We start from the raw sequence: 27,473 nt of genomic DNA, 5'->3' as shown, positions 1-27,473 counted from the left end.
AAACTCCAAATGGCTGCGGAATCACATGGCTGCACACAGTCCGGGCAGAGGAGGGTGCTGGAGGGGGATAAGGGTCACGCTGTATTGTCATGACTGTAGCCTTAAGAATTAGAGCCCTTGCACCAGAATAAAGGGGGCCTCTAAATCAGCCTCTGTAAAAAGTGCTGTCTCCCACTGCTTTCACCAGGCCCCCAAATGGCCAGACGGAGGCACAGAGTGTCTCTCTCATCCTTTGCAAAGACAGGCTGCCCGTCCTCCCGAGTGCTTTCTTCCTCCCTGTGCCTTTGCAGCCAGCCATGCTGGGGCGGAGGCTCTGCCCCCTGGGCATCAACCTTCTCCCTGGCGCACCCCCGCCTTCTTTCGCCTCAGCAGTGTTAGCCACAAGACTTGAGGGGCTCCCCAACTACGTGAGAGATCCCAGTGGAGAGCCTTTCCCACTCCACGCTTCCCCCAGATGTACCCCCCCACATCTGCCATGAAAACCAACGTCAAGACAGAGACACCTCCAAGCTCCCTTAAAATCTAGCCAATCACATGTACCACTCAGGGAAAAATAAAACAAAAAATATAGTTTAACTTTACCTCAAATAATCCTTGCTTCTTAATAAGGGAGTTCCCTTCTAGTGTCCAAAAGTAGAGATGTGATTTTCCACAGGTAACTATGATATTGGTGTCCGTGGGGTGGAAATCCGCAGCAAATACAGCTTCATTAGAACACTGCAAGAAAAACAAGAGAATCAAAGGCCTCAGATCTCTTAAGAAACTTAAGAAAATAAATGAAATCTGAACCACACATAACTCATTCAAGCCAAGCACTATGCTTCTTGATTTTCTCCCTACTGAATTTATCTTGCTGTAAACATTAAACTTATGTTGGCCGTGTGCCTTAACTTCCCCTCCTCGTCTGTCTCCTCCACTGGACTGTGAGCCCCTGAGGACTAGGGCACTTCAGAGTCCTCTTTCTATGCCCGGGCCTCTCACCTGACCAGGCATGGACCAGGCACACAGTTTGCTTTGCTGAAGGGGTGGGTTAGGAGCAGCAGGCGAGTTAAAAATTGCAAGCATTTGTTCTCAACGGAATCACCTAATGTGTGTTAAAATGCAGATCTCTAGGCCTCACCCCCATCTGTGATTAAAGTCTCCTGGGAAGGGCCTAGGAATCTGGATTTTATCCAGCTCCATCGTTCCTGGCTGACTGGCTGACCTGTTTCCCCTGGGAGTCCCTCCTGGTTCTAGCTCCTTGGGCTCTGCTTGTGGTTCAGTGACCCAACCTGGGGCTCTGCATGGTGGGCCTGGCTCTTGGGTGTCACCTCACCCCTCCTCCACCCATGTCCTGACTTCCAGGACCTGCACCCTGGTCTGCTAATGCTAGCCCTGACTGTTGCTTCTAGTTAATAATTCAGTTACATGCTCTTAGACCTGGATAATAACTTGCCTCTGATTGCTTCCAACCTAGCAACATAGCGAGACCTTAAATGCCTGACCCGAATATTAGACGGCAGGGCTACAGCATGAAAACAGGTGTTAGGATGCACGCCCGATTAGAATATTAGGCCTGGAGCCCAGACACATAGAGAGAAAAGAAGGTAAGTAAGGTATCTAATGGTAATTCTAATGTTAGGTAAAGAAGGTTATCTGAGGTTAATGAATGCCAAGATGAGAAATCTGAAGTCAATTCTATAAAAATAGGGATCCAACGATGAGATTAATAGGAGAAAAACATCAGAAGGCTAAAAGAAACTTCATGTGACATATTGTGCAAAATGGATTAGAGGCAGTAGAAGAAGTCATCAAAGGGGACCACTGCAGGAGGAATCCCACAGGGAGTGACTTGGGATTTGGCCAGGGGCGCTGGCTCTGCTGTGGACAGGCCCCTGTGCTGGTGGCCCTGCCACGCTCTGCCCTTCCAGGGGAGAGGCAGCAGGCGCACTGCTCACGACCACACCTCCAGCGCCTCCTCACATCAGGTGGGCACACAGTGGGCATTTGTCAGGCAAATTAAAGAAAAAGTGAACAAATAAACAACTGAGTGAATTAAAAGGGTAGTGGGTGTGAAATACGGAGGAAGAAATCTCCCAGGCATTGTAAAGACAGGGAAAACCCTGACAGGACTGGGGAACGGAGTCCTATGGGGGAGGGCAGGGGACAGGAAGAGTCTAAGGTGAGGGTGTCATGGCCAAGGGCTGGGGGTGAGAATGGGCAGCCCACCAGGACAGACAGGGCAGCTGTGTCCTGGAGCCCACTGGGAAGAGGCTGCAGGCTGTGCCGGAGCAGCTCCTAGTGGGAAAGTCAGGACACGGCCCAGTGTAAGTCTGGGAGTGAGACCTTCACATCGGCCAGTCTTTCTTCTTTCTGCCAGTCCCACACAGACAACACGTGGTCGTTGGAGTCATCCACAGCACAGAGATTGCTTCCTCCATTCTGGAAAGAAAAAGTTATTCACAGAGAGACTACATTTGAGAATAAAATGGGTTGAACAAGATTAAAAATGAACAGTCATTTTACTTTTAATAAAGAGCCCGCTGCCCCACTGCTTTTGCGACCTGCTTTCTTGGCCAGACAGGGCGAGTGTGAACGTGGGGTGAGGAAGGGACAGGATCAGGGGGAAGGGTTGGCTCTTCTCCATCGACTTCCACGAGAACCAGCCCCCAAAGGGGCTCAGAGGCCCAGCTCCTGGAGGAGACAGTGCCTGCAGCAGGCACAGCATAGTGGTCTATTACCAGCTGTGGACAGGGCTACTAAGCGAAGCCCTGGGGGCATGAACACACAAGGTATTCGGATGTGACCATGTGCGTGTGATTATAAACGTGTTTCAGAACTGCTGAAGTGGTTTAAGAGAGCACAAGGGTGGATGTGTTGAATCCACACACCCTTACAACACCTGGAGGCCATGGGGCCCCATCCAGTCCCTGTGGAGCCACATGTGAAGGCAGCAGGTGAAATTCAAGGCCAGAGCAGACAAAGCCTTAGAGAAAGGGAGGACAATGCCCCCGGGGGGCCTCTTTTCATCACCAAGTCTAGGTGGCTGGAAATGTTTGATTGGAAGTATGTGTCCCTGGCAAGACGTGAGTGTGAGACCTCTGAATGAGGGACCTGGTAAGCAGGAATGCTTCAGTTCACATCTGCACATGCACGTGCGTGGTTATCGTGTGGGTAAGTCTCTCCCTCTTCAACCCTGATCTGATTCTCTTCTCCTATGGACAAAGACTGTGACACGCGCAGAGCTCCCACTTACAGATTTTGAGAACGCAATACAGGTGACAGCTCGATCAAAAAAACCTACTCCGATGACATGCAGAGTATTCAATGTCACAGAATCCCAGATGCGTACATGTGGGGGCAATGGCTGTTATAAAAGAACACAGAGTCATCAATTGTGACAGTTATGCAAATTTATCTTTACCTTGAAGCTACAAGACTACTTGGGCACTAACTTCCATTCTGTCAAAACAAAAGGCCTTTTTCTGTCTTACAGGAGTATGCCTTTTAATATAAATAAAGGATTCCCAATGGCTTCAGGAGATTATGGGCCCTGTGACCACTTTAACATTTAGGTGGGGTCCACCAAATTTAAAAGTTTGAACAGCCAGTTCTTGACTACTGTACTCCAAGAATCGATACTCTAATTTGTACATCTAGATGTGTCTGGATTTTAGAAATGAAAAATGACAAGAAAAATGGAATCTCATATAAGGATTATTCTTTTAAAGTCTGTTTTGTCGCTAAGGTGTCAGCATGTCTAAGTTCATCACCACCAAATGGTATTAAGAGCTTAACATTCTTGGGCCCCATAAGAGTGAAATAGGTAATCAGCTATACACAAACAGAACTGAGAATTGTTACGATTTGTTCAAAACCCTCTCAACTGTGTCCCTGGATAATTTATACTAATTTTTCTCTTCATTAATAGAAGAAAGCATCATAGAGCAATGAGCAGCTTTATCAACAAGAAAGGTCCTAGCATTGTACCTGGGGACAGACTAGGCAGTAGGGGAACTGGGTTTTAGTTCAATCTTGCCTCTGATCACCTGGCCTCTCTGGATTTCTCCACAGCCAAACTGAAAGGATTAGCTCAGAGAGCCAAAACATTTCTCAAGTTCTGATTCAATTCCAGTGCCAGAAACTGAAATACCCTTTTAAGCCACTAGAGGGAGGAACAAATAGTTTACTACTAATTTCAAAGAACTTTTCAAGGCCATTTAACATTAAAAACAAAAAGATAAAGACCTGTTCCATTTATGTGAATTTACATAACAGTAGGCTGACTTCCATTATTCCTGTTACCTCTTTCAAGTGTAGAATTTTAATGGAAAAGAGCATAAGGTTTAAAGAATTCGATGTTATTAAAATATTTAATATTTTCTGGAACAAAACATGTTGATAAAAATGTAAGTACTTAGTGTAATTAGTTTCTGATAATATATTGTGCAATAATAAGCTACATAAAAGTAGATATCAAAAAAGCTACAAAGAGTTTTGAAAAAGACATGACCACAGACTGTGATACATAAGTAACCAGTTTTGTACTGTTTTCTATTGAATTCTACTTGCTCCCTCTCTCATCCCTTAAAATACAAATTAAAGTCTTGCTGAAGTGCTTACACGATGTGTGCTAGAAACCTCCTAGTGGCTTTTGTGACTTGCACACAGACACAAACTCCACGGACTCAAGTCAAGTTTACAGGGTGTTCATGAAAAAGGGTGTCTGAAATTTGCTGAAGAGGGAAAGTTCCCAATATTCAAATGATTACTTATTATGATTTTAACTTTATTTATTAAATGCGTACCTTCATATTTTAATGCTTATCATGTATGTAAATAAGTATTTTAAAAGTCAGTGAATTCTTTGACAAGAACAGTGCTATTTAAAAATTTGCTAAAATTTAGGTGAGCTCAAGGGATTTTTAAGGTCACTGTAGGACTTAATTTGCAATGAAAAATTCAAGTGAGGGATTCAGAAGTATTCAGGTACTGGTCCCATATTTAAGAAGTCCTCTCAGCAGCAAAATGTTTTCAGAAGATTACTTCATGTTACCAGTTCATCACACAAATACAAACACAACATAACATACCTTTCCGTCCTTAGATGTCCCTGCGACTTGTCCTGTTGCTATCGTGATCCTATCAGGATGAACTGCTAGGCTGAAAAAAGGGTACTTATTGTGGGGTATATCAACATTTATAAAGCAAATGTATTTCACAGGTCCTATTTTCCAAAGCCCTGTAGTCTCAGGTTTAGCCTAATCTTTTGGAATTACATATAGAAACGTTAACTTTGCAAAAGACAGGAAACTTTCCTCAGGCTAAAGTCTTTGTAACACAGCAAAGTTGCTGGCTCAAAGACAGACAAGTTACTTGACTGATGTGTAAAATACTGGGGAAATTGCTGTAGGGGAAAAACGTTTGCTAAGATCAAGCTTTTGTTGGTGGATCGACTCAACCTTTTCAAATTGCATTATGGAATGTCACTTTGCTTGTTTTACTGATGTTACCAGCCTATACTGTTAAACTATACTTAGCCATAACCCCACCTACGTTCTTTTCCTGTAACTTCCTGGTCTGGAGAATAAATGTGGGGAGAGAACCCCAGTTTGTGGTTAATTTCCCAAGGAAGGAATGCCTCTCTCTTGAGGGTTCCAGGAAATTAACCCCTTCGGGGTCTCTCACTGCTCAGAAGAAATGAGCTTTGAGTAATCCTTTTTGTGGCTCCATCACCCAGGGGAAGAGAGGTGATAAATCCGTGTGAGGCAAAGCAACAACTTATAAAATACCTACACCTTAAGGGTAAGCTTTACTTTTCCCTCAATCAAATGTAATCTAGTTGAAAATTTAATAGAAATGTATAATGCCTAATTTCTTACAGATTCACAATAAATTCTCTGAGTACTCCAATGACCTCAGACAACTAGTACCAGTTTCATTTCATTTTAATTCCCTTATTTTTGAGAATTTTCAAACTTAAGGAAAAAGCATCCTTTAGTGGGAAAATATTGTTTCAATCTCAGAACCAGTTAGTCCACCACCTTTATTAAGAAATCATTTTGAGGGCTGGCTGGTTAGCTCACTTGGGAGAGCATGGTGCTGGTAACACCAAGGTCAAAGGCATGGATCCCCTTAGCAGCCAGCCACCAAAACAAAAAACCAAAAAAAAAAAAAAAAAAAAAAAAAAGAAGTAATTTTGAGTGCATTAAATAAAAAAGGCATCATCTTTTGCCAACAGGATTTTTATCATTGACCAGGGACCCAGGAGACATAGAAATACATAAATCCATCTGTCCACCTATCCATCCATTCTTGCAAGACACATGAAATCCTCACCAAAAGCTATAAATGAATTACAGGAATAGCAGACCCAGCTGTAAACACGAGGCAAAACATTTTCAATTTTACTAAAAAGTAAAGATCCAAATCAGAAACCTTTAACATGTAATGTGTTAAGAAGGCCTCCAAACAGGCGTCTGTTGAAGCTAGTGTGTAGGTCTTGCAGTTAGTTAAGATGATGTGTCATGAGGATAGAAAACTAAAAATGAAAGGAGTCTTACAGAGTCAGGTAACTAGTAGACAACACAGAGCACATGAAGAAGAGTTTTCCCCAAAGATCCTATTTTCTTAGATCCCTTTTCTTCTCCTTAGTTACATCCCAGTACTGACCTCCTCTTTCTGTAAAAGCAATCACACTTGAGGACTCACCACTTCACGTCGTCATTGTGGCCGGCGTAATGCCTCTGGAGCTGCTCCTCCACGTTGTACAACACCACCACCGAGGCGATGAAATACACGGTCTCCCCCGTCGGAAGCAAGTACAGGTTATTACGACAGTCTCGACCCCTGTACCCATAGCTTTGTGTATGTCAAGATAAATTATTTTTTCCTTTAAGAGCTGACAAAATATCAGCTTTATTCAACAGGCACAGGCGATAAAATACTACCTGGCTATTATCAATTTCACTGACTTCAATCACATCACCCTGCAAATACTCAGTGCCGAATGTATCTGAGCCCTGAAAAGCATGTAAAAAAGTTGGAAATGGTCATCAATGTAACATGAATACATATGAACAATATGAAGATTTGGATTTATTTTTAGAAAGTTATTGAGTCAATTATGAGTTTACTTTCTGCTGTAATCTAGGAGCTAAATCTTTTACTAAAAATATATTTTTTAGCATGATAAAAGTACTCGTAAAGGGTACAAACAACATACACACACACACACACACACACATATATATAGAAGATAAAAAACGTAGGTCCCCCTTCCACCGGCTCCTTAGGGAGAATTTAACCCCCTTTTAAAATGTTGGCATGTATCCTTTCAAACCTTGAAAACTATTCTGAGAGTAAATTATCACTTAAACTTGGATGTTAAAAATACCTTGGCAAAAAAATACCATTTATTTGGAACAAATTGAACTGTTTTAAATCTTATAAAGTGCGAGTAGGACGTAGGCTGAATAAATGTGTTTTGAATAATGTTTTCCAGACTTGATTTAACCATTTAGTAAACCACGACTGATTTAAAAGCTGAACACATGTGCCCAAATAGACTCCAAAACAGGTACAAGGTAACCACTTATGACATCTGAATCTGAAAAAATAAAAAACGCATTTTGGTGGAGAAATGTAAATATAGGTAATCATTTAAAAAATATAACTCCATAATCTCAAATAGTTATCCTTCTAAATGAAGTTACAACAGCTTCAATAAAAACCAACTTCTTCTAATTTGTGTTCAGGGTTTGGTATCAAACAGGTATTCAATATTTGTTTGAGGGCAAAGAAAGGATTTTACTCTCTGCTTTAAAATCTGCATGAACTGGAAGGTGGCCTCTGCATACTTCCTCTAAAGTAATTAATAAGTAAATTGAATTAAATAGGAGGAAAAAAACCCAACATTTAATTCACCTTTTCCACAGGTTCTATTTTCTAGTCCTTCAGTTATTTTCCTTTGGAAACTCATTTTTCCAAACCTCACACTGTGAAGCCTCCTGCAGCTCTGTTTTAAAAATGTTAGTTATATGGTTGATTCTGATTTTTATGGCCTAAATTTTTAGGGAGGCTTTTCTTTTTTAAAAAAAGTAGGATTATATCTATGCTACATTGCCAATTTTGTTTGTGCCATTCATTTTACTCCCTTTAGTCCTCTGGTATTCACATTCTTATATAACCCCCTTAATAAGTCAGTGTTCATCTCGAAGTTGGGCTTCTAAGGCTGGCCAAGTCCCTATTTGGTCTAGGGGAGAATGCTAGACCTTCCTTTCAGGGTATCCCTCTCTCTTCGTTTGGCTTTAAAAACTTTTTGTCAGCACAGTTTAGTTTCAATTTCTGATATTCCCATTTTCTCATCCATAAGTTCAATATTTTCTGGCATTTGCACTGCTGTTTCCTTATAAATACATAAAGCGCCTAGCTTTTCCATCTGTCCCTGAAGAGGTGACTAAGTACAAGATAGCTTCTGTTAACAATAATCAACTATTTCTTACTAGAATCCTAAAGTCTACCCATTTTTGATTATTTTCACTCAGCTGGCTTCACTATAGGTTTTTAACTAACTTTATTCCCGAATTCTAGCCAATTTTGTTAAGTTAATTTTTTAAAAAATGAGAGGAAAATATTTAGTGTTTTAAAACCTTGAGAAGACTTAAGCTAAACTTTAAGCATTAATCAGCTGATAACTCTGTTTAAGATCTAATCAATGAATAAAGGATACACCCACTCCAGCTTAAGTCTCTTGGTTGGTAGTTCTACTTTTGCTTCCAAATTATAAGAATCCACTTGATCTTTGGGCATGTACATGGTAACAGGGCGTCCACGAAGAAACATTTTTACATATCCTTCTTCTACAAAAAGAACAAAGATGTCAGTAGGACACCTCAGCGCCCAGGTACCTGGAAACAAATGTTACATCCTCTGTAGCCTTTCAATGCAAAGTGAAACCTTTGCCTTTATGTCATTTCTAGTTAATGTCCTAGGGAAAAAATAACTAACATAGAAAATTAAACAGTTTGAAATGAAAGTTTGCATCTTGTTTGCTTTTGTCATTCTGCCTACTTAAGTACATGCAATACATAAGAAATGACAAAAGGCAGGAAGGAATTAAATCTCAACAATTATTTTCCATAAGATTTTAGTGCTTACACTTTATCACCAGAAGGGGAAAATACCACCCCCAAAATTACAACTAACACAAGAAATCCACTTCAATCTTGATTGAGTTCAACGTATGCACTATCTCAATTTCAAAATTCATAAAGAATCTTGCAATATTAAAATTGGCTTGTTATACTGAATTGTAAAAATATGTCTTTATGTGTCTTTTATGCTGGACAATTCTTTTAAGTATAAAGAACACAAAACCAGCAGCAGTGCATGCTAGGATGTGTGAAAAAAGGAAAATGCTCAAGGAAAAGCTAGAAATGGAAAACAAGAACAAAAGACCTATTAGAGAAATCAGGAAGCAAAACTGGTAGAACAAACATTTCTATAATAAAATAACTTTTAGCACTTTAACAAGTTATAGGGACAAAAGTAAAAAACAATAATATATGACATGGGGCAACTCCTGGACCTTAACAATAAACCCAGCTTGGGGTTTAATTAACTAGAGTTTTCAGGATATAGTAAGAGCAAAGAAATGTCTTGTGGGCTCCTGATGAATTCTGTTCAGAACTCGCTGAATTCTGATGCTTCACTGCAGTTCAAAGGACCTGGCCTTAATGGCATTTAAACTGGACAGTTGGAACCAGGGATATCTGTATATAACTCAACAGAAAAATCATTCACAGAGAGGAAATTGGTGAGAAAAAGTCATAAAATAATTACAGTACCATTAAGTACCACATTTACAAATTAGTTTTGTAAGTCTTATTCCTAAGGATTTTCAAACAATGACACATGCAGTATCACTTAAAAATTAAGAGGCCATCCCAGTTTTATGTTATTGTATACATGCACTCAGGTCTTAAACGCATGCATGTGATATACTCTTCACAGCTTATGAAGCTTGATTTAAGTAAGAATTACAAATGACCACCTTCACCCTGCATACATCGTGCCAGTCACTGTGCTCCACTGATCCCTCCCATTAGGATGTTTTCCATGCTGGTGTCCCCTCCCCAGCTGCCCTGGGACTAGGCCATCTGAGGCCCCCATCACCACAGGCTCTCTTATCGCTCTCTAGGGTCATCTTATGTATTGCTGCTAAATCGATCAAGGCCCAAGCTGGATTTTACGGAGTCCTTCCTCTACACAAAATCCTTTGCCTGCTCCTGTATCTGCTGGATCTAGCAGGTCTGACTGCCCTCCCAGCCTCTCACCTCATACAATCTCATCTGCAGCAGCCACCTCACGAGGATTCTCCAGCCAGACGTGTCTCTGCCACCGGCACCCTGTCCTGTCTCTGTGCCTCCGCTCATGCTGGTCTCCTCTGAAACCTTGTCCCTTCTTTAACCCCTCACCTGGATCTAAGCTCATCAGACTGTGTGGCTACCACAAACGAAGACTGTGAAAGCACTGACATTAGTGAAAAAAGGGGCAGGAGTGATTGAGTTAAAGCAAATGAAAAGTGACCTCACACAGTGCTGATCACAATCCTGAAAGATACAGTTCCAAACACCATAATGACAAATTGTGAAATCTCCAAAGACCAAAATCCCGAAAGTCTAAAATCCCCCAAACCACAATCCTGAAAGATCAAAATCCCAAAAACATAATTCTGGAAAAAATAATTTAAAAAATTCTTAGAAGACATTTATTTATATTTTTAAAGGGGAATTTATTTGAGAAAGATGTAAAAACACGACAGAACACTTCATAAGTCACTTTACACAATAATAACATATATATTTTTGTAAGCATAAACATTCAGGCATACTAATCTGTCGCAAGGGGATAACAGTTACAAGCAGACGAACCATATTCATAAAGAAACAGGTCAAAAAACAAAACGTATAAATGCCTATCACTATGGTCAGTAATTTGTGCATCCAGCTTTATAACTGCAGTCATCTGAAATACTGTGATCGACAGCCTCAGTCTTTTGATGACGTTGATCAAAAACCGTAATGGGTCACGCCTACATATGCAGTTGCCCTGGGAGCAGAAATCTGGAGAAATTTTATCCTTCACAATGCATTTGTACAAAAAGGATATCTCTTCATTTTTTGAGGAAATTTCAACGTTTTTACGTACACTCATAATGCTTATACACAAAGTCAATTTTAATACACTGTCATGGAAAATGCAAAAAATGAATTAGAATTCTCTAAAAGTCTTTAATGTGCAAAAAAGGAAAAAATGTATTAAAATTCTTTAGAAGTCTTTATACAATTTATACATCCATTGTTGGAAATGATACGAAGATAAAACACATAGCGTAGTCAATTGTAAAAAATAATGCTGACAATTTAAAATGGTGGGAAAAAATAAAAGAAAAACTAAAAAGAAAATTTAACATATGAAAAAGTGTATTACAGAGATAGACTAAGGGCAAGTGCTTGGAGGTAGTCCACACAGCTGGCCAACTTTCATGATCAGTAACTATATTTTGAAGTCTATTTTGGGATTTTGATCCGGATTGTGATTTTCGGATTTTAGACTTTAGGGATTTTAACATTTGGGATTATGGTGTTCAGGATTGTGTCTTTTGGGAGTATGACCCAAACCCAATTCCATCAACTTTGTTTGTAAGGTATGCATCAATCCTGCCAGAAAACTCACAGAATATAGGTTAGAAATAAAAATATACTGCCATTTCCACAACACACAGAAAAGCCCCTTGTAGATGTATGTAATCAATGCACATGAAATATCTACTTGAGTCTATTGTAGTTATGTGCTAGTTAAGAATCCTTATGATTGAGGCTTACTCACTGCACAGTTTAAAATTACTGGACTAGGCCCAAAAAAGCACTGACTGTAGCCTTGGTACTGTTTTGTACTGGTAATTCAGACCTCCTACATCTAAAATCAAGATGCAGCACAGGGAAGCAATAGTTTTTTCAGGCATGTTAGGATAACAGCACACAGTCACCAAACCCAAAGGCACTAGTGGGGAGAGGCCAGCAGCAGTGCAGGATACCATGTCAAACCGTGGGACATCCGGGGTTGCCTATAGCTCTCTTAAGGTTTATACAGACTTTAAGAAATTCCTGTAATCAGCCAATAATCAATCAAGATCCAAATTATAGCCACTTATAAAAGCCCATCCAAGTAAATGCTCAGGGATGCTTTTAACTTAAAATAAATCGAAGTGGTTTGCATCACAAAAACATTTTCATACAAGGAGAGTATGTGTTTGCCTGTATGAAAAAGGCTTCTGTAGCCTGGGTAACAGCTTTGCTCAGAGAGCTATGAGGTTTCAGGGCGCTGCCTACCTTTGCAGTGTGTCACCCGGCGTTTCCCTTGTGATTTCGGAGACAGAGACAGAAGGGCTAGATAAAGAGACGGTGGAGTGCTGCAAGAGAGACTGGCCTGCCTGCTCTGGGAGCACACTAGCTCACAGCTGGAGACGCTACCCTGCCCCCCGTAGTAAAATCCGGACAGATTTCAGGGATTCTGATAAGTGCACTGGGGATACAGCCCTGCGAGCTTATGGCAATGACATTTTCAGTGAGTAATGTCATGCTTCCTGAAAATGAAATGAACACTAAAGCACATGCTGATAAATACAAGACTTTGATTTTTACGTTTTGTGAATTTAACAAAAAAGCCTGCAAAAATGAAAATGAAATGAATTTATTTAACCAATTATATACTTGTCTACTTTTTTGCATTTTAAATGCATTTTAAAATAAGGTTAATAGGCTAAGAAAAGCACCTACCGTATTATAAAATATGTTAAAAATATATATATGGAAAGATGTGTAGGAACTATTAGTTTGCAGTTTAGGAAATCATAGGCAGAAAAAGAAAAGCCACTTTTAGACAAAGTTATATGACTTGCTGCATCAGAGACATTCCCTTTGAGATAAATATAAATGTTGATGACAGGAGCCCAGTTACTAAGGGAGGAATAACAAAGGCGAGTCTTTTTTGGGGGGGTCAGGGGGAGATGGTGGCTGGCCAGTAGGGGGGTCAGGGGAGGGACCCCAACTCCACACTCTAACCAACTGAGCTAACCGGCCAGCCCTAATCTACAACTTCTATTACAGCACAGGGGGTGGCATTTCACTCTTCCCCCTTATTGACAGGTGTTACATCGGGTTTAGAGGGAGTTAGCAAAGGGTTTCATCTCCGTGACCATTTTATGGGTGGTCTTGCTGCTGTTACTGGGCCGCTGCGCTGCCTCCCAGGTACCACGCTGACGGCCTCAGTCCCACAAGCCCAGAGGCTGCAAGGCCATGGAAGGCTGGCCCCTGAAACAGCTGCCTCTTCTCCGTCCCTCAAGTTCTGACAGAGTGAGGGGACCCATACGAAAATGAAATTAGACTTACCTGCACTGAATACGGGCTCCTTGGGTTTGCTGTGAAAATAAACCAAAAACAGTTTTTAAAGGGCTCTTGGGATGTTTAATCTCATTCACTTAAGACTCCACAGTCAATAGCTGCCCTGGTTTGTCACAAGAAGGCTGCATAAATCATACACATTAATGAGAAAAGCAAAACCAATGCCATGACAAAAAGGAACACCTATAAGCAAAAATGTCCAAAACTAGGTGCAAGAGACTGCAGTCCTAACTCACCACCAAAGCTGTGCTTGTTTTGAGAACAAATAAGTGCGGGAGAAAAAAACTGGTTAGTCAAGATGGGAACAGCCCTGTCTCAATGTATAAAAAGCTTGTTTTTCTTAACCACACGCTTCTGACAGATTACTTGAAGAACTGGCAAGTTCCTGACAAGAAATCTTTCGGGTGAGGACCTTCAGGGCTTATCTCGTGGGCGGATGACTTCTGAGGAAGTCAAGAGGGTGTGGTGGCCTCCGGCTCAGCCATCCATGGGAGACGTGGGGTGCCACTGCTGACTTTGGCCACCCTGGGCGCCCACCACCGAGCAGGCTGAGACCACCTCTGTGCCTGCACCTGGAAACCAGACCCCCAAAGGGTTCAAGGACAGCATGACAGAGTGACTAAGGTCATCCCTAGGCACAACTGTCCCACAAGAAACACTTCCGTGAGGAGCCCCCAGGTGCAGAGGGACAGGAGGGGACCATTGCTGGGGGCCCACCACTCCGTGTCAGGGACCTTCCCATGGACCAACTGCAGGGAGATGCCACAATCTCCACCCCAGACAAGGGCAGCATGCTCAGGGAGTGCAGAAGTATAAGCAGCCACCACTGCACAACCCAGTCTCGCTGCTGCTTTAAGACATGGAACGAGACACGTGGAATCAACGGGAGCCGCAGGAACACTGGCTTCTTCAGCACTCCTCCAACACTGCTAGAGGCACATGCCTGTTTTTGCATGTGCTTATTAAAAAAAACCCAAAAAACAAAGCAGATATATTCCAATATTATTTATTTTCTCCTTAATTTTTAACTTGAAATAAAATGAAAAACACCATGAGTAAAAATTATTCTTAATCTCATGATGTAATAAATAATACCATGTATAAATATTCTTGATTTCCAGAACATTCCAGGCAGGACATGGGGCGGGGTAGTGGGAGACTACTACTTTGCTAATGCTGTTCAAATGTGTTTTAAGTAGTTGATATCTGCTACTGGTTTAGTTTTCTAAACTCTGAACTATGGTCATTGAAAACACTACTATAAAAGCATGTCACAGCTTTTGAACCTAATAGCCTGGCACAGAAGACCCTATACAATCTCCACCCGATCCATCTATTTTTCTGACCTCATCTCCCTCCACTGCCCCTCAGTTACTGAGCTCCAGTCACTCTGTGTTCCCTGCTGCTCTGTGAGCCTGCCAGTCATGCTCCTGTGACAGTCTTTGCACGGCTCTGTCCCTCCTCCTGTACTGCCAGCCCCGCAGAAGCCATGGCCGCTGCTTTGGGCTCAGCATGCAACCACTTCGTGGCAGCCCTTCCTGGACGCCCTGCTCTCTGCGGCAGTCCCTCGGACCCTGCTTCCCACATGCCCTCCCTCACTGGCTTATCTTTCTCTGCAGCACTATTAGCCCATCATTTTATTTTGTGTCTCCCATTAGGAAGTAAGCTCCAGGAGGGTGGGGATCTGTTTTATTCCCCGCCATATTCAGTGCCTGGAAGTCCAGACAGGGCTGCCTGGACTTGCTGTATGACCTGGAGGTCGTAGGGAGCCCCTCTCAGCTCTCCCTGTCCCCAGACCTCAGCAGGACCCTTGGATCTGTGCTGAGTGGGCAGTGGTGGCGTCATCTCTGGGCAAGCCTGCCTCCCCCTGGGGCGGCAGACAGCAGCTGCCTGGACTTGCTGTAAGGCCTGGAGGGCAGGTGGGGTTTCTCTCAGACTTCACTATGCACCCACTCCTCGGGGACTCTCCCTCGGTTCTCCTTGTCCCTCTTTAGAGGGTCCTAGCGGGTGACACTTGGTGCACAGCCAGAGTGTGGAGGACTCTCGGTGTCCCTGCTCTGCCCTCAGATGACAGGTCTCCTGTCCTGCCCCAGTCTCTGTCATGAGGCCCACTGAGGTCTGGGGAAAAGAGGTGTGTGGGGGGATCCCCATTGTGTCTGGGCCCCCAGGAATCCTAAGCTGTCATGCCAGTCCACGCTCAGCTTCAGTCCTTCTATAAAGTTTCAGCTGCTTTCCTCTCACTCGTTCTGTGAAGCCTCCCTTCTCTTCCTGCCACTCCGCCAGAGGTGAGAGCAGGCATGGGGCCTGTCCCTCCTGAGTGGGGCTTGTCACTTTTTCGATTTGAGTTCATCATACTACTTTGTGACCTCCGCTCTATGGTGAGCTTAAAATAGCTATGACTTTGTAGATTACCTGGTTTGCTCTCAGTGCTAGGGTGGGAGTGACATTCTTGTGATTTTCTGTGTGCTGAGCAGAAGGGAAATACTACCCCCAAATTTTAGATACGGTATTCTTAGATTTTTAGATTCACAGGCAGGATGAGAACAGAGGAGGGAAAGCTGAAACAGAAGACTACAAAGCAAATCTCCTACCAATTACAGAAACACAACCAAAGAGAAGCCAAAAGGTGGGAAAACTTTTTTTTTCGTCATGACTTCGATCACAAAAGTAGAGAGATGCAAAAGCCATGAACCCAGAAATAAGCAATCCAGGACTTTTCTAGAGATAGAAAAAAGGCAGTCCGGACTACGGTCCTCTTAGAGAAACTCCATAGGGGAATTTGAACTCTGGATATAGGGAAGCCTATATGGGCTTTTTTTTTAAAAAAAGATGACTGGTAAGGGGATCTCAACCCTTGACTTGGCGTTGTCAGCACCACGCTCAGCCAGTGAGCGAACCAGCCATCCCTATATGGGATCCGAACCCGGGGCCTTGGTGTTATCAGCACCGCACTCTCCCGAGTGAGCCACGGGCCGGCCCCTTATATGGGCTTTTGATACTGAAGTATTGTAAGAGGAAAAATGAGATTTCTGTTAAAGATTAGAAAAAGGGGGTATGAGTGTTAACAAATGAAGGTCACTGAGGTATCCGGTGGTACTAAAGTGCTTATGTTTTTCTTTGGTTTTGTTTTGTTTTGTTGGCAGCTGGCTGGTACAGAGATCCAAAGCCATGACTTATATTTTTTAAATCATGCTCTTGGGCTGGCTGGTTAGCTTAGTCGGTTAGGACGTGGTGTTGTAACACCAAAGTCAAGGGTTCAAGTCCCTGTACCAGCCAGTGCCAAAATGAATTATGCTGTAAACTATGTATCATTTTTTGGTGCATTATACAGTCATGTATCACTTCACGATGGGGATACATTCTGAGAATTGTGTCATTAGGTGATTTTGTTGTGCAAACCTAGATAACAGAGGCTACACACCTAGGCTATAGTGTTCCAAACACCATTGTATAAGCAGTCTGTCATCAACCAAAACTTTGTCAGGCGGCTCATGACTGTATTTAGAAAATATACTACAGGTTGAGTATCCCTTATCCAAAATGCTTGGGACCAGAGTGTTTTAGATTTTAATTTTTTTTTGGATTTTGAAATATTTGCAGAATACATAATGGTCGAGCATCCCTAATCTGAAAATCTGAAATCCAAAATGCTCCAACAAGCATGTTCTTTGAGAATCATATATTTGACAAAATGTTTCATATTTTGGAGCATTCTGGGTTTCAGATTTTTGTATTAGGGATGCTTAACCTGTATTGCTATGTTTCATTATTTTAGAAAGTTAAATTTTATAGAAAAAATAGTACATTTACTTTAGAGCACATTATCCCTGCCAACGTACCACCATCTTTTCTAAAAGGCAAGAAGAGTACCTGGGAAACGGTAATTCCACTCATGCATGCAAGTCTTATAAATACAAACCTATAAAATGACAATGAATCTTCTGAACTACTGATAGAAGGGCAAACCCACAGGATATGTAATGGTAACAATGACCCAAAATTAAAGATGCTATGGCCTCCCATCAGAATCAGTTAACTGGAGCTGTACACTGAATACCTGTCTTTCCAGAATGCATAGACACTAGAACTGAGAGTGCGCCCATCACAGCCAGCACCATTTACAACATGCTTGGGCTGTGCATTCACTTAGAATGGGAGATGACCATTTTTCAAGGTGCTATATATTTGTCTCTGATTACCCATTCCTTAACATGAACTACATGGAAAAAATTAAGTGGGTGTCTTAACACTCCCTCAACAGCTAGGGTGCAGTTCCTGAGGGGTGGGGGGAATGCCCAGCTCTGTTTGAGGAAGTGTGAATAAACACTAGGTCCAGAGTGAGACTCTGTTATCCCCTGCTGGGTATGGAGTCAATAAAGATATCCCCACTCGCCCATGAAGCCTATGGCAGAAGTAAGCCCAGTGGAGAGAAAGGATTCCCCTCTGGTGAACAAACCCTCATCCTGGGCTATTCTGGCATTAGACAGTGGCCAGTATCTCCACGAGGAATAGCACTGCTATCCAGTGCGGTTTTTACTGTTTGTTTTGGCAGGAGAGAGATTTGCTGAAAGAGCTTAGCTCCATGCTCCCTTGAGCTGGTTGCTTCCAGAGACTATCCTAAGGACTTTGTCAGATATAAGCAGTCCCCAGGGCCTTGTGGAGGATGCAAGATAGGCTTTAGCCTTCACTAGACCAGTAGGTGGATCTGGGAGATGGCAGGGGAAGACTAGAGAATTGGCCTAAGGAAAAAGTTCCACCCTGAGCCGTCAGACTCTTGCCACCAGGGAGTGATGAAGTTGACACCAACAAAGCACCTACGACTGCCCAGGTCTAAGTCACATGCTATCAAAGCCCTGAGTGCTGGCTGGTGGCTCAGTTCGTTACAGCGCAGTATAACACCAAGGTCAGGGGTTTGGATCCCCCGTACTGGCTGGCCATCAAAAAAAAAAAAGCCCTGAAAGTGTTCACTGTGGACTTTGGGTGCAGTGATTGTCTAAAGCACTTGCTTTTCTTTTTACATGGTAAAACTCACATCTGCCGCACTGTGGATGGGTGTTCACACGAAGGGAGTCCAGTGCAGACCTCGTTCAGACTGAGACTGGGCAGGTATTCACTGCGCTCCCCCTTGGTGGGGGACTGCACCCAGCACTTCCATCTAGGTTAACTCACCTGACCCTACCTTCCGGAAGGAGGCTCAGCAGCCGGGTCCTGGTGAGCTGCCGGTCTTAGACACAGTGATTTGTAATGGAGCTCTGGGCCACTAGGATTGGAGCAGAACTGATAGGAGCCAAATGCTATTTGAGCAGAGATATTTGCTTTTGAAAATGATTAGTGAGGCTTGATGGAGGAGAAGACCATTCCAAAGTTAAGCATGCCATTTCCCTATAACTTATTCACACTGTAAGAACTTCAGCTCTTGGCATAAGATGACTCTTCTTGAAAATGATTTCCAGCAGGAATTTTATCTCATCATGTGAAACAAACAAATAATGAAATAAATAATGATTCTTTATAAAAGCTGCCCTTAAGCCACTTTTTACTACAAATAGAGTCATTTAGGAACCATCTATTAAAGATGTTTAGAAGTCACTGGAGACTTTACTGCAGACAAAAACTACTTCTTCATAGACATTTCCAACCAACACTTCCAGCTTAACACAGCAGCAGGAGCACAGACTTTGAGTCAGTGGGACTGTGCTCCAGGGCTTGGGGATGGCATTTCACCTCCATAAGCCTGGTTTCTTTCAGCTACAAAATGGGAATAAAACCACGTAAGATACAGAGTATTGGCAAGATTAAGTAAGCTGTGTAACAAAGTGCTCGATGCATCATTAATATGACTTCCCTCTTCCTCCTAATTTCACTGGTAAGAACCTGCATGCATTGCCAGACTCCTTACCTAATAGTCTTAGAACTAAAACAACATAAAGAATATTAGCACTTATTATCTTAAAATGACTTCAAATATAAATGACCCCATGGCTTGAAGAACGAAACAATCTTCTCAGTTAAAAGATGTTTAATTTGAATCACCTAACTTCCAGCGCAAAATGTTTCAGTCTAAAACGTGTTGTTAAAATTGTCTACCCATAGGTGGTGCTGTTTACGTAGTCCTTAAATGGCTATGGCTTTTCAATTAAACAGATAATATCCTTTCATTCATTCAATAAATATTTACCGAGCAATTACTGTGTGCCAGGCATTGTGCAAAGTGCTAGAGATACAATGAAAAAGAAGCAACACAGCGTCTGCCTTCCCAACGCTTCAGGGAAGACAACGGGGTGGGGGGAGAAGGGGCTTGAAGAGTTGTAGATAAGGCTAATAGGCAGTTACGTCGTAATATGAAAAGTTCCAACTCAAGACTAGAGGACCAGGCAAGGCTTCCCAGAGAAAGGGCATCCCAGGCTGAATCTTAAGGATGAGCTGTAGTTCATCCAAACATATCTACCCCCCACCTCCCGCCCCCCCTTACTAAGCGCTAGAAGGTGTTTGCCTCAGAATAATTCATTAAGCTATGCATTTGTTTGTGTGATTTCCTGTACCTGTGCTTTATTTTGCAATAAAATACAAAGATTTTTCTAAATATGCCATCTTCTTAGATTTGCATTTTTTTAAGACTGAGTTTGATCATCTTTCCATTAGCTAATTGGCTATTTATGCTTCTTGCTCAGTGAAATGCCTATTCAAACCCTTTACCCATTTTTCTGTGGTGTTATCTTTTTCTCACTAGTTTGTGTTGAGTCCTTTGGAAATTAAGGAAATTGACCCTTGTCGGTTATTGTGTCAGTGATATTTGTTGAGAGAACGCATGTTTGTGGTACTCTTGTTGACCTCCCACGGTGCCTTACACTACGCTCTGCACACAGTAGTGCTCAGTAAGTTAAGGAGGGCTGTGAAATTGAATGAATAAGGTGATGACAGAAATTTTCAGAATTTCTGGTGCATTTTTGTTTGGTTGTTTTTGGCGGTTGGCTCGTTTGGGGGTCTGAACCTGCAACCTGGGTGTTAAAAGGCTGCGCTCTAACCAAGTGAGCTAATGGGCCAGCCCTCGAAATTTTCAGAATTTCTGCTTCCTCCCTTCTCAGGTTGGGGTAAAGGCAGAAAGAGGAGTTGGAGAATTCCAAAATGTTCTCAAGAAGAGATGCACTTCAAATTGGAGGCGTGGGATGAGAGAAGGCATGCAAACTCCAATTCTGATACTTTGGGACAGAAAGTATAACAATTGTCACTGCCATTAATGGAGCGCCAATGCATAGGCAAGTGCCACGCTAAAGACTCTATGTAAATGACCGTATGTGATCCTTACAAGGACCCTGTGAGGTAGGCACTGCTTTTACTGCCACTGAGGAAAACCCCGAAGAGATTAAGGAACCTGTTCACTATCCCAAGACAAAAAGTGGCAAAGCTGGGATTAAAAATCGGTTGTGGCTATAAAGCCCCATCATTTTAACCTCCTTTTGTTATTTTGATTGGGATCAAAAGATTTACTCAACAAATGTTTGTTGAGCACCTACTATGTGTTGGACGTCGTTCTAGATGTGGGACAGGGCTGACTGGATTAGAACAACCTTGCTGGTACCCGAAAGTTCCACTGAGGTACGTTTGGCTAGATGAATTATGATCCACATCTAAAATAACATTGTAAGAGTATTTTTACTGGCACAAAGATGTGCTTATACAGCAAATGAAAGAGGGGATTACAAAACATATGCAGAAGAATACCATTCATGTCAGAATTTTACACCATACTCACGCAACACCCTAGAAACAAAGGCTAGTTGGACACACAGTCAGCGGTAGCTGTGAGCTCTCCCAGTGGAGAGGTTCTAGATGATTTCACTTCCTCTTTTTTGCACACCTGGATTTCCTAAAACATGTTGCTTGAGTAATAAATAAATTACCCCAAAAAAGAAAAAGGGAAAAGGGAAAGATGCGTTGTTCTAACAAAATCAGCCCACCACAACTTTTAGATGGAAACACAGTGTCTTGCTTACAAAGCTGACATATCTCACTTGCCCCAGAATTACAAAAGGGGAGCCAGTGAGATCATAGAAATACTTTTTATCAATCTAGCAACATCAAACAGAAACTGTCAAAATAAGCAGCCATTTTTCTGTCTGATATAAAATATTTTTTTTTATAATTAAAAACATTCCCTATTGGATTAGTATAATAGTTACATTTTACAAGCCTTCCATCAGAATGTTATTGCCAATTCCTTATTTCAACTTAATAAATACTTTATGATGACATGAATCACTATATACTTATTAATATTCATTTACTATTGATAACACATGAAGTAAAATATTACATTGCCATATGTTGCTTTTGTTTTTAATGGAAGTTTTGTCAGTACAAAGATTAAATGCTGTTAAAATGTTGTGGTTTGTTACAAGCAAAGTATATTAAAATTTTAAACATTCTAAGATAAAGGCCTCCCACCACGTCATAAGAACGACTGTGAAATCCAGAGATGATTTCCAAAGAAAATGGGATACAGGTGCAAGAAAATTGAAACCATCATAAAGAATATAGTTTTATAAAAGCAAAATGTTATTTTTAATTTTTAAAAATAAATTATTATAACTTGGAAAAGGTGACTGTTTAGGACTTCACAAACACTATTATTTTGTGTTCAATCTATATTTGTACAATTTACATGGAATGGCCTTATACTTACTGTAATTGTTATTATTGAGAAAAATATATGCTGATGTGGAATTGCTTTTCTTGAGTAAGGGAAGCCTTTTTCTAATTTGTGCAAAACTGCCATATGTGCTAACACAGCTTGCACATGGTGTGTGATCAGTTGTAAGCTCTAGAGCTAATAATCTGTAACTGATACATGTTAAAGCACAGCTGTGTGTGAATGATTTGCTACTTCTACATATCAGGACAGATTCGAAGTTATCCCTCTAATGGCAGCATTCTCTCACCTGCATTCCCTCAGTGGAAGAGAAAGGGACTCTAGAACAATGAGTAGGCTGGCATCACATGCAACCTGCAGACAAGCTCACCACTGATGCCTTGTTCACAACCACGAGAATCATAAGCATTTATAATACTTTAATTCCCTCCAACCACTGTTAGGTTTTGTCAAAGTCCAGGTTGTACTCATTGGACTGTGTCACTTATGCCAATGTAATTTAATGTGTGTCCTGCTAGAAAAAAGACTAACCACTTCAGATACCATCTAACACCTCATCTTACAAATGAGGAAGATAAAATTCAGAATTTTGGAAAGGCTGATAAACTTTTTCCTTTTCTCTGGACAAGTCTCTTTTCATAACATCTATCAGAGAGACGATGACCATTTACTTACTGAATGCATGCACTATGCTAGGTGTTTTCCTACAAGTTAGCTCATTAATAAAATTCAAGGGAATTAGGTATAAAATCCCTAATTTGCAGAGGGAAAAACTAAAGCTTGGAAAAATTAAGGCAGAACTGGTTTACAAACACAGTTCTTTCTCTTACTCCACAGCCTGTGCCCTTTCTGTTATGTCTTGCTACCTACTCTAACCGAACAAGGGCCATCCTTTAGCATGTAAGACAGCCTACTGGAACAATGAACAGACACTAGTGAGTGATGGGGAGGAGACCATATTGTCCTGAGACCACTGAACACAGTAATGTTTAAAACAGGAATTCCGTGGGGCCACCTGCCCGTAGCTTCATTTGTAGTGTCAAGTGTGTGAGACAGGTATTTCTCAGTAAGGCTCTAGCTCCGAGTTGGTGCGAGCTCAAAGCAGCCCAAGAGTGGGGCTGCTCACACAGGAATGGTAGGAAGAATGGAAGAAAGGGTCAGGTAGTGACTAAATTGCCAACTTGACCTTCACTTCCATTGCTTCGTAGCTGCTTCTTTAGACTGTGTGAGCTACTGCTGTTATTACTCCTGTGGGTCCCCTAAGGGTACCCGTCAGTACCAGCAATTACACCTTCCAGAAGACAGCAACTTTCTCTCTGAAACCCCTCAGGTGCCTGCACCACTCCTGGGTTCTAGTGAGATAAGAAATTTATTTTTAAATGAACATGTTTAGTTGTCTGAGTTATTTTTAGAGGATGATTAGTAAATTTTCCTAGTCCCTCATTTCCAAATCAAAATTTCCTACTGTGGTATTTTTCAAAAATCCCTTTGTAAATATCTTTTATGGAAATATTTACCCAGCACATTTACCAAAGCCATAGGATTTAAAAAGACAAAACAGATCTGGAGTTTACAGAACGAAGATTCTTTTTGGAAATTCTTAATTCTAATCAGATTGTGCAGAGTAGGAGCCAAGTTTTTAAGAATTGTCAAGATCTATACATTTCAGGTCAACCTCCAAGCTTATCCTGAACTCGGAGAAGCCTAAGGCTGTTTACACAGCACCTCCCACTAACTCACACTCTGTTACCATTGCAACCACTTGGCCTTATTTCCAAGGTATTATCACCCAATTAGCATAATCTTCTGATAAGATTAAGTACTAACAGTCTGAATTGGAAGACAGAACCCATATCAATGGTTTCTGCAATTGTTAATTGACTGTGGACTTGACCTGCTACAGATGTGAGAAGCGTCTGTGTCTTTTCTACAGAGGATATCTTTTAGGAATAAAACTGGAAGAGTTTAAACTTCCTTTATAGGACTGAATGGCAACAGATTTACAAACTTGGAAGTTTTACAGCCTGTGGGTTGGAGTTGATTACTTTATGACTAAGCCTTCTTCTTACATGAACACTTTTGGGAAAAAAAAAAAAAAAAAACATGTTTAGCCTCTGAAGCTAAAATTCCTTCCTAAGCTTTGCTAAACAGAGAGAATAAAATTAAAATACAATGTTTAACAAGTTAGAATAAAGTATAATGTTAGGTAGATATACACAGAGAAACTACATAATACATTCTCAAACATAAAACAAGCTGTTTAAATACCAAAAAATAGCTTTTGCCAATAAAGTGTTACTATTAGTTTCACAGATATTTATCATAATCCATTATAAACTACCCTCATAGAAAAATTCAAAATTAGGAGTAAGCGTAGAAAAAAAATAATTCATATTTCTGGTGTTAGCATCAATATTAAAAATAGTCTCTGACAAATCATAAAATTACTTTTCACCCATTCTGTCTCAGAAAATACTGCTGACAAACTTATAACAGTCCATTAAAATTAATTTTAAAATGTCAGCAGGGTGCCCTAGAAACATGAGGTGCTCCATATGGCAAGTCAGAGCAGCTTCCTAAGTTCCATGCACATTCTCAGGAACTGCTTCACAGGAACTATTCACAGCTATGTCTACATAACCGTGAGTGCAAGTTACAGTTTTTCTACCTGGACAATACGTTGTTGAACTGTGACTAGCAGCTGCCCTCAAATGCCTGTCTGAATAGCACCCATAGTGGTCCCAGGATAAGGCCTTAGGCTCCAAAAGAGCTTGTCTGAACACTAGAAGATCTTCTGATTCATCCCCGGGGATAAGAGGTAATAAAACATTTGAACAGCAGGAATCAGGAGATCAGACGTCCTTACCTTTCGCTGTTCTTTTTGCCACTGGAAGAACTGCTGGTGGAGCCGGTCCGATTCCGGTTTCCTTTGGAATCCCCATAGCTTTCCCTTCGGCCACCAGGAGATACTCGTTCAGAAGAGCTGGTCCTCTTGATGCTACTTCAAGTGGATGTGAATGACAATGAAATCCTTAGCATCGTGATTTTATTTTATTGCGAAGTGTCAAAACATATACACAGACCATCACACTTCCACGTGGATATTCAAAAGATAGATTGGTTCTAAAATCCTAACTACAGAGATCAAAAAGCTTTTCAGAATGTCACTTGGAGTCAATGCCTCTGCTCGTTGTCTTTGAAACTGAGGCAATTAGTACAGTTCAAAGTCATAGAGGAAACTGAAACATAAAATTCCCCAACACTGCGCAGTACTTGAAGCCTCCAGGGTCTTAAAGGGAAGTGATCCTGCCCTTGAGTAGCTCCCATTTAGACCAATGGTGCCCAAGCACGTGTGATGTTGCCCCCCCCACCCCCCAGAGATATTTGGCAACATGTGGAGACATTTCTGGTTGTCACAACTCAGGAGAGGGGGCTGCCATTGGCACCTAGTGGGGAGAGGTCAGGGATGCTGCTGAACATACTACAATGCCCAGAACAGCCCCTTACAACAAAGAAATATCCATCCCAAATATCAATACTGTCGATATTGAAGAACTCTAGCCTAACTCTGGCATGCGTGGGACAGAAACAAACAGGATGCCCCAGGTAACAACAGACACATTCTACCGCAGGCGAAGCGTAGAGGTGGCACCCGCATAAGTGCCTCAGCTTCATTCTGCACGACCAGGGGGTCTCAAAAGCTTGGAAGTTGGGAGGGGAGGCCCGAGGAAAGCTTCCTGAGGACTGTAAATTTCTGGGAAAGAGCAAATGAATGGCTCGAACATGTAATTACATGGATGGAAGAGCCTGCTCTGGGAAAAGGCATACCCTGTACACGAATACTTCACAGGCATAGGGGTACACGAGAGCCAGGGCCCGGGTGCAGGCTGGTCGTTCCCCTTAGAACATGCAATGGACTGAATGTCTGTGTCCCCCCAAATTCATACGCTGCAATCCTAACCTCCAATGTGATGGCATGAGGAGGTGGGGCATTTAGGAGGTGATTAGGTCAGGAGGGCAGAGTCCTCGTGAATGGGATTAGAGCTGTGATAAAAGGGATCCCAGATAGCTCAGTCCTCTTTCCACCATGTGAGGCACAACGAGAACATGGCAGTCTGTAGCTTGGAGGAGGGCCCTTGCCAGAGCCCACCCTTGCTGGCACATTGATCTCAGACTTTCAGATTCAAGAACTGTGAGCAATAAATGTTTGTTGTTTATAAGCCCCCCCAGGTCTGTGGTGCTCTGTCACAGTAACCATGACTGTACTACAGGTATCTGTACCTTTTTAAAATCTTAACTGTTGTCTATATGTTTCTTGAGATACTATCTCATTTATTATTTTTGTATACTTTGCAGAGCCTCGTATAGAAGCTTGACACATATTTCTTAAATAAAAGGGTGAAATAAATGGATAAATAAATGGAAGTATCACACTTTGCCCCATCATAGGAATAGACACAAGTTGTTTGAATGTAGCACCTTCTCTGTGAGCAAGAAAGAAGGAGGGGAGGGATGGTGGGGCTGTCCAGGGTGGGGCTGGGGCAGAAGTGCAGACTTGGGTGGGGTCTGGCTGCACAGAGTTGGAGGTGTGGGTGGGAGAAGGTACAAGTCTGCAAGTCATGAGATGGCTCAGGACACTGAAAGGGGTCCCTGAGCCACAGGCATGGAGGAAATCACCATGTGATGTGGCAAGGAAGGAGAGAAGAGGGGGAGAAGAGCCCTTAGGGACATAGTGATCATTTTAAGATGTGGACTGAGAAGTGGCCAAGGGAGCCTGAGGCAGCAGAGACACCAGGAGAGCGCAGTGGGCAGAGACCTGGGACCAGGCACAGGACTGCATAAGGATGCTGGTGCGAAGGAGGAGGGGGTTGAGGATGGCCATTAAGAAGTGCCAGGCACTTCAGGGAGCATAGCACCAGCGGGGGGTGGACATGGAACCCAACCTCAAGACCACTGCAACCGGGCTGGGTTCCCATGCGTTCCTATCCGGGCGGCCCCTCCCGGCAGCCAGCGACTCTCTTCCTTGCCTTCTGCTTTCATCCTCTTCCTCCATGGTCCATTCCTTCCTCAGCCCAACTCGCAATCCCTTTTCCTCTGTGACTTCCAATCATTCAGTTAATAACCTCTTAGCAGGTTTTTAAAAGCCACACAGTGGGGCTTCTGGTCAGGATGGTGGAATAGATGGTCCCCAGCGTCACTCTCTCCCACAAATCAACCAATTTACAACTATATAAAAGCAACAACAGCCAAGCTTGGGCCACTAGAGCTCAGGGGACGAGGAAGAGAGACCTACGGAGTGCATGAAGGCAGGAGAAGCCATGATGAGAGAAAGGAAAAACTACTCTGACTATTTCATGCCACGGCCACTTTAAGGTTGA

General features: G+C 42.1%; 1 protein-coding gene across 9 annotated transcripts in view; it reads right to left on the bottom strand.

Annotated features, from left to right (window-relative positions):
- Positions 1–27,473, bottom strand: part of EML1 (EMAP like 1) — a 174,943-nt gene that overhangs the window by 24,474 nt on the left and 122,996 nt on the right. For 4 of the 9 annotated variants that reach the window (XM_063091536.1, XM_063091539.1, XM_063091532.1 and 1 more), the window contains 9 exons: positions 24,962–25,093; positions 13,434–13,462; positions 12,375–12,431; positions 8,711–8,840; positions 6,691–6,840; positions 5,073–5,142; positions 3,236–3,346; positions 2,326–2,421; positions 583–717 (listed from right to left, as the gene is read on the bottom strand). In XM_063091536.1, coding sequence (XP_062947606.1) covers positions 583–717; positions 2,326–2,421; positions 3,236–3,346; positions 5,073–5,142; positions 6,691–6,840; positions 8,711–8,840; positions 12,375–12,431; positions 13,434–13,462; positions 24,962–25,093 — 910 coding nt within the window. Of the gene's footprint in view, positions 1–582; positions 718–2,325; positions 2,422–3,235; positions 3,347–5,072; positions 5,143–6,690; positions 6,841–8,710; positions 8,841–12,374; positions 12,432–13,433; positions 13,463–24,961; positions 25,097–27,473 lie in introns of all 9 variants that reach the window. The other 5 variants (XM_063091537.1, XM_063091531.1, XM_063091538.1 and 2 more) reach the window with 4 other exon arrangements.

This window comes from Cynocephalus volans, chromosome 3 (genome assembly GCF_027409185.1).
Source record: "Cynocephalus volans isolate mCynVol1 chromosome 3, mCynVol1.pri, whole genome shotgun sequence".
In the NCBI taxonomy this organism is placed as follows: Eukaryota; Metazoa; Chordata; class Mammalia; order Dermoptera; family Cynocephalidae; genus Cynocephalus; species Cynocephalus volans.
This window is presented reverse-complemented; position numbering and strand designations above follow the sequence as displayed.